Source organism: Trichechus manatus, unplaced genomic scaffold (assembly GCF_000243295.1).
Source record: "Trichechus manatus latirostris isolate Lorelei unplaced genomic scaffold, TriManLat1.0 scaffold00236, whole genome shotgun sequence".
Taxonomy (NCBI): Eukaryota; Metazoa; Chordata; class Mammalia; order Sirenia; family Trichechidae; genus Trichechus; species Trichechus manatus.
The window spans coordinates 1,734,792-1,742,804 of NW_004444172.1; the positions used below are offsets into that span (position 1 = coordinate 1,734,792).

The 8,013-nt window shown below is 37.9% G+C and overlaps 1 protein-coding gene across 1 annotated transcript; it reads left to right on the plus strand.

The window, feature by feature from the left end:
* The first annotated feature begins 1,130 nt into the window (after positions 1–1,130).
* LOC101358897 (olfactory receptor 1013-like) lies at positions 1,131–2,069 on the plus strand. The gene has a single exon (XM_004389240.2). The coding sequence runs from the start codon at positions 1,134–1,136 to the stop codon at positions 2,067–2,069; it is 936 nt and encodes a 311-aa protein (XP_004389297.1). The 5' UTR covers positions 1,131–1,133.
* Positions 2,070–8,013: the final 5,944 nt, after the last annotated feature.

Genomic DNA, 8,013 nt, shown 5'->3' on the forward strand with positions numbered 1-8,013 from the left:
TTTATCCAGCCAGTTTTTAAAAACTCTTCATTCTATAGAAATTGCAACTCACAATACGAACATAATCATCCACAAATTAGTATTGTCACTTCTCTTCAGAGTATATTTGGGGATCATAAAAGTAGCCATGGCTCAAATTCCAGTTATCTAAGTAAATTTAGTCTTTTGTTCAACAATTTCTACTCTATGACAAACTTTGTGCTTGGTTTTTGGGATAAAAAGAGGAATAAAATATAGTTCTTGCCTTTTAGGATAAAATATAGTTATTGCCTTCAAGAATATTACAGTTTAGTGAATTTTCAAAGATATTTCAAAATTCAGTTAGAATAATAAGATCACACTTCTCTATGTAATTCTATGGAAAAAGACAAAGGACTCAAAGACATGAAGAGTTATCAGAGCATTCTTTCAAACTTTCATTTTTATGTCCTTCACATGGTCCACAATCACCCTAAGTGTGGCCAGAAGAGAAAGTTATTCAAATCACTGTCTCCCCAAAAGAAAGCAAAGTTTGGTTAAAAATATAAGGTACACGCTACTTCAGACACATGATACTGAGCTCTTAAGACCATATCATATATTGTTGATGTGTTGTGAGATTGTTAACCATTGTCATAGGGCAACATTTGTAGTAACTGTTAAATGAGAAACTATTTTGTTCTGTAAGCCTCCATCTTAAGTGAGAATAACAGCACAATTGGAAGAGCGTAGTCAATGTCACTGAACTGTGTATGTAGAAATTTTTGAAACGGTGTATCTTTGGCTGTGTGTATTTTCACCAAAAAAAAAAAAAGTTGAGAATTTAGAGGGTTAATATGTTGTGGGGTTGTTAACCAATGTCATAAAACAACATGTGTACTACTGTTTCATGAGAAACTATTTGTTCTGTAAGCCTTCACCTGAAGTACAATAAAATATATTAAAAAAAAAGACCATATCATAGAACTGGTTTCCAAGCTATGCAAAAAGGAGTACCACTCAGGTCAGTAGGAACACATCTCACAAGGAACAATATATGTGCTTCAGTTGGTTTTCATTAATTAAAATGGCAAATTATGAGGAGGGGTACGCTGATATCTTAATTCATGACCCATTAATTCTTTCACAGAAAGGACCATTGAAGCCCAAAAGCAATGGAAGATAAAAATTTCACCAAAGTGAAGGAGTTCATACTTTTAGGGTTCATAGTCGACTCGAGGTTACAGAGAGGGTTCTTTTTTATCTTCCTCATCATTTATGTCATCAGTCTTTTAGGGAATATCACCGTGATTTCTCTGATCTGTGGTGATTCACGGATCCACACACCCATGTATTTCTTCATTGGGAATCTGTCATTCCTGGATCTCTGGTATTCCTCTGTCTACACCCCAAAGATACTAGTGACCTGCATCTCTGAGGACAAAAGCATCTCCTTCGCTGGTTGCCTGGCTCAGTTCTTCTTCTCTGCTGGACTGGCATATAGTGAGTGCTACCTGTTAGCTGCCATGGCTTATGACCGCTATGTGGCCATCTCCAATCCCCTGCTTTATTCCCAAGCTATGTCTCCAAGGTTATGTACCAGTCTTGTTGCAGCTTCATACTTTGGTGGCTTTGTTAATTCAACGATCATCACCAGTGAAACATTTACCCTGAACTTCTGTGGCAACAATATCATTGATGATTTCTTCTGTGATCTTCCCCCACTTGTGAAGTTGGCGTGTAATGTGAATGACAGTTACCAGGCTATGCTATCCTTCATACTTGCCACCAATGTCATTACTCCCACCGTGCTCATTCTTGCCTCCTACCTCTTCATCATCGCCGCCATCTTGAAGATCCACTCTGCCCAAGGACGTTTCAAGGCCTTCTCCACTTGTGGCTCTCACCTGACAGCAGTCACCTTGTACTATGGCTCCATTCTCTTCATTTACTCCCGGCCAAGCACTAGCTATGCCTTGGAACGGGATAAAGTGGTGTCAGTGTTCTATACTGTGGTGTTTCCAATGTTGAACCCCTTGATCTATAGCTTAAGAAATAAAGACGTGAAAGATGCCTTGAAGAAAATGTTAGACAGAGCAAAGTTTTCTTAAGTGAAAATACTTGGTAAGCAATGGCTATTTTTTAACAGATTATCTGTATTTCATTGTTATCAGCCTGTACTCTTAGAAATAAAAATTAAAAAAAAAAAAAGAAGCAAACAGACAAAAAATAATTGGGTAATGTAGAAACACCATTTTGTATTTGTCTTTTTAAGTCATGTACTAATGTATTTCAGTGTATTTTTAAAATAAATAGGGCTGGGGCATTTGGAAAAATGTTGTCTGTTAGCTTAGAACAGAGTCTATTAAACTGCTGGGATTCTGAGAAGGTTAAAAGAAACACTCATTTTTTTATTTCCACTTGAAAGTTCATAAGTTGCCTGTGTATAATATTTTAATCTATAAATAGGAATACTACAGCTGGTTATGGAATTATTGTCCAGATTAGATGGATTAAATCTCTTGCTTCATATCCTGTAGTCCATGGATGAGAAAGGAGGAATGTAAACTCAGAAGTCCCAACTCCAAAGGTTCTTATCCTACTTGTTCGAAGAAAGTGAGTTAGGAAGTAGTAAGAAAAATACCTACTTTAAAAAAGCCCTAGAAAAAGTTTGCTTGATTTGTTTTGTTTTCTGATTCTTAGTCTTGTATTGTCATAACATAAAGATAACAAGTTTCATTGGCAATAGGCACATGAGAGAACAAACAGCTTTAGTTAGAGTCACTGTGAGCTTTCAGCAAAATAATGTTTTCCCCCAACAATTAAAGAATCAAGAGCTAAGTTATAGAAGCTGTATGAGAGAGGCAGAAATAGAAATGGAGATACAGCTAGAAAAGGAGGCAGAAATAGAGAAAGAAAGAGAGATTCCAAAAAGTGTTAAATCTAAAGGAATACTTAGAGTGAAAATCATTATTGGAGGTAGTGATTAATAACCATTAACCCCAAATCAAACCAAATCCATTGCCTTCGAGTCAATTCTGAGTCATAGTGTCCCTATAGGACAGAGTAGAACTGCTCCATTGGGTTTCCAAGGGTGTAAACGTTTAAGGTAGCAGGTTACTCATCTTTATCCTGCAGAGACACTGGTTGGATTCGAACTGCTGACTTTCCAGTTAGCAGCTGGGCGATTTAACCACTGCATCACCAGGGCTCCTAATAACCATTAAGGTGTATAAATATTTGTATTTGTTTGGTTGTTCAGTTTTATGTATGGTGAATTTGTAATTAAATAATAGAGACTATTTCCTTGTGATGCACACTTTTCTTAATTGTAGTAGTATTTTTACATATAAGACATGAGGTTTTTTACAATATAAAAAGGCCCTATTGTTGGTTTCCAAGAATGGATAGTACTTTGCTGAAAGACAAGACAGAGAAGGGTAGCTTGGACAGAGGGAACAAGGAACAAAATTATAGACCACATGACACATTTTAGAAAATCTAAAGGATACAGTGTGGAGAATTTCTATTATCAGATACATTTAGTGTTTATACGCTGGCTTAGATCATAAAGAAAAAAGTGAACTTTTAATTTTTAGTAGAATACTCCTCATTTCATCATATTCTAATTAACATATCATCCCTAAACTCCAAGTGAGATCTAATTGAGTCTTTGGTGGCTGAGGTAAATATTTCTGGGAGGCTTTGTGGAAGAAGTCCCAAAGGAGTGTTGAGGAAATGCATATATCCTCTCTAACTAAGGCAGGTCAAAGTACCAGAGAGGGAACTGTGTGTCATTTCCAGGAACCGACCTTGCCAACAAAGGGTAAGCACCTGGGGTCAGGGGCAGCTAAGTGGTTTTGCCTCTCTGTGACCTCAGCTGCAATTGGAATGGGGCTGCAGAGTCTAGGTTGGTTTTCAAAGGATCACTGTTTGCCAAACACCTAAGTGCACACACACACATATGTTCCCTTCTAAACTGTATTCCATCCAATGATATATCTGACCTCATCTAGAACTGGAAGTTCAGTCCAATAGTTACACTGGGGAGTCACTGGCTGGTGCAAAGGTTAACATGCTTGGCTGCTAACCAAAAGGTTGGTGGTTTGAATCTACCCAGAGAGGCCTCAAAAGAAAGGCCTAACGATCTACTTGTAAATAATCAGCCATGCAAAATCCTACGGAGCACAGTTCTACTCTACACACACGGGTCACCATGAGTCAGAATCGACTCTATGGCAACTGTGTGTTTTTGTTTTTGTTTTTAATTAGTTACTAGGAACTGCTCTTTGTTCTGGGGATATAGCAGTAAACAAAACTGATCTGTCTTTCTCCCTTGAGGATGTTGTATTCTGGTGGGTGAGAAACAGGCAATAAATTTTTAATGAACAGGAGTTGGAGGAAGACAGTGGGTATGGGGGAGAGTCTGAGTAGAGTAGGAAGGATGGGCAGTGATGGGGTAGGGGTGGGAATGGAATTTTAAATACAGTGATTAGGATGGACTTTAGTATGCAAATGACATTTGAAAAGGACTTAAAGGAGATGAGGGGATGAGCCATGCAAATCTATGGGGGAATAGCATTCCAGGCAAAGGGGACAGACAGCTTGAAATCTCTGATGCTGGGCCATGCTTGACATGCATGTTTGAGAAACAGTGAGAGAGCCAACAGATCTGGAGCAGAGTGAGCCAGGAGGTGTGAGTTAGGAGATGAAGATGCATAGATAATGAAGGGCCAGCTCCTGGAAGACCGTTTCACTTAAGGATTTGACTTGAACTTCAAATAAAATGGGAGCCTTAAAGGGCATTAAGAACAGGAGTCACATCACTTGACATTTTTTTCTTTTTTTTAAAGGTCCACAATGGCTGCTGTATTCAGAATAGGCTGTAGGAGACAAGAGTGCAGACCAGTTAGGAGGCTATTGAGATACTCTTGGCAATTATGGTGGTGGTTTGGACCAGGATGGTAGCAGTGGAGGTGGTGACAAGTGGTCAGATTCAGAATACATTTTGAAGGTTTAAAAAAAACAAAAAAAAAAACCCCATTGCCACTGAGTCAATTCCCACTCATAGTGACCCTATGTAACAGAGTAGAACTGCTCTATAGAATTTCCAAGGAGTGGCTGGTCGATTCAAACTGCTGACTTTTATGGTTGGCAGTGAAGCTCTTAAGCACTGTGCCAAAATTTCCTGGAAGATTGAAGAGGAGGTATTTGAGGAACTTTTAAATACTGAGTACCTGTAGGTATAATGGGGGACATTTCAGAACAAAAATTAAACACTCCATTCAGAAATTAAACTGAGGGCTTTGCTTCTATACTCCTGATAACCATTAGGTTTCTATTAAAGTTGCCTTTTGAAAAACAAAGCTCAGTCGTGGTGTTTGTTATGCTAAGAGTGTTCCCTCGGCTGGTCTTAGAAAAAGTTTAGTTCAGTTGTTAAAATAAATTAGAGCCTATAGATAAATACGTTGTTTTAACTGACCTTAAAAAGTTCCCCTGGAGGCACAGTGGCTAAGAACTCAGGCTACTAATCAAAAGGTTGGCAGTTTGAGTCCACTAGCTGCTCCCTGGAAACCCTATGGGGCAGTTCTGCCCTGTCCTATTGGGTGTTATAAGTCAGAGCTTAGGTGGCATGGTGGTTAAGAGCTAAGATTGCTAACCAAAAGGTCAGCAGTTTGAATCCACCATGGTGCTCCTTGAAAACCCCATGGGGCATGAGTTGGAATTGATTTGACAGCAAGAGGCTTGGTTTTTTTATTTTTTATTTTTTTAACTAATAGTTTAACTAATAGTGGTTAAGAGTTAGGCTGCTAACCAAAAGATCGGCAATTTGAATCCACCAGCCTCTCCTCGGGAACCGTATGGGGCAGTTCTACTCAGTATCGTAGGGTTGCTATGAGTCGAAATAGACTCAATGGCAAGGGGTTTGTTTTTTGGTTTCAAGTAACTAACGGCCAGTTCTGTATCCAAAGATTGAAATTAAGTTGGCCCAGTTGCAATTATGTCACTAACTTCCATATCACTAAATTGTCATGTTGAAATTGCTTATACTTTTCATTTAAGAAACATTGCCTTAGTTAAAATGTTTCAAGTATGAGAGATTTGTTTTAGACTAGAAACTGCTGTAAAGAAAATTTCACAGATAATTGCCACCTTTGTAAATCTCACCTCCTTTCCTGACATTGCTTTGATGTGAAGTTGTTATCTGTACTCACTCTGCTTGTTAAACATCTGTTTTGCCTGTAAGGCAGAGCATACGGTTACTGCCCAAACTGAACACATGCTCACCCTTGGTTCATTCCTTCAATAAATTTAATTCGTTTAAAGATCAAATTAGAGTGTTGGTCCAGTGACTTCAGGAGGACAGAGATAAGAGAGAAAGAGAGTAGGATAACTCTAGATTTTTGTCTTGAGGAACTGGAAAAGTGGAATTTTATTAACTGATATGGAGAATGAATGAATTGATAAATCAATTTTTGGAGATGTAGAGTAGGAATTCAGTTTGAAACATGCGAAGTTTGATATATCCATTATTCAAAGGATCTTTTATAACTATAGAATGTTAACACTGGCGACAAATGTAGACATCTTCTAGTTGTGAAAATTTTAATTGAGAGTGATAACAAGGAAATCCATGGATAGATTTATGAGGGTTTCTGAATCCTCTAAAATTTTGTGTGATTATACATGTGTCTTTTTTTTATTTTTTTAGTGCTATGGAGTAGAAGACTGTTTTTTTTTTGGTCAGATTCTCAAAGCAATCCATGATTTCAAAAAATTAAGAGCCATTAATTATTTGTGAATAAAGAAATTCAGGAAGAGAAGAGTGAGCACAAGCACATAATTTGGATTTTTGGTGAAACAAGAGTAAGAATGTAAATCTTAAAGTGAAAAGAGGAATGGTGCTGTCTTTAGTTCATTTTGTCTCTCACTTCAACCAAATATGATACTGTCCTATGTACTCAGAGACACATGGGTATAAAAGGACTCTTAATCTGTCTACCATACTGTATTGTTGCAGCTGAGGTTATCTATTCTTATCTTTATGATGGATTCTACAAGAAAGGCTAACAAATTGGAATCATAGAAGTTTGACGCTAGAAAAAGGATCAACCAAATTTTTCATATGAGTGAATGGTGTTCCAAAGAAGAGAAGTGACATTCTTTACATATTGCAGGTGATTAGTGTCAGGGCTGGGTCCCAATAACAGTCCTCCTCAATCCAATGAACTTTGTACTTGTAAGCCTGCCATTCTTTTGTCAAGTTACATAAGAATAAAACCAAAAGCCTGTTGCCTTCAAGTTGATTCCTACTCATAGTGACCCTAAAGGGTTTCCAAGGAGTGGCTGGTGGGTTTGATCTGCTGAACTTTTGGTCAGCAGCTGAGCTCTTAACCACCATGCCGCCAGGGCTCCTCCATAAAAATAGGTAACAAAATATTAAACTTTAAGATTTTAGGAAGACTATTAATGACACCCTAGTGGCATAGTGGTTAAGAGCCTGGCTACTAACCAAAAGGTCAGCAGTTCAAATCCACCAGCCACTCCTTAGAAACCCTACAAGGCAGTTCTACTCTGTCCTTTAGGGTCGCTATGAGTCGGAACTGACACCATGGTATGAATGACACCACCATTCTGGCTTATATTGACTCTTTATAGAAAACATCCCTTATTTTTTTTCCTCAAGCTGAGCTTTTATTAATGTTGGGTATTATTCCTCCCACTCAGAATAAAAATATATACCATGTGTTAAGTATATTTGATGTCAGACACCAGGCTATGCATTTTACTTACATTTTCCTTAATCCTCAATTTATCTTATTACATAGATATTGTTCTTACCTTTTTTAGATGTGAAGAAACTTAAGTGAAGGGTTGTTAAGAGATTTTCCCAAGATTATAGAGCTACTAAGTGGTGGAAGTAAAATTTGAACTCAGTTATCATTTCCATTATGCAATTCTGCCTATGCCAGACCTGTCTGCTCTCAGCTAGTCTTGTTTAAGTGTCTGTTAGCTCAGCTGGGGCTGGGTGATCTAGAATGGCCCCACTCACAT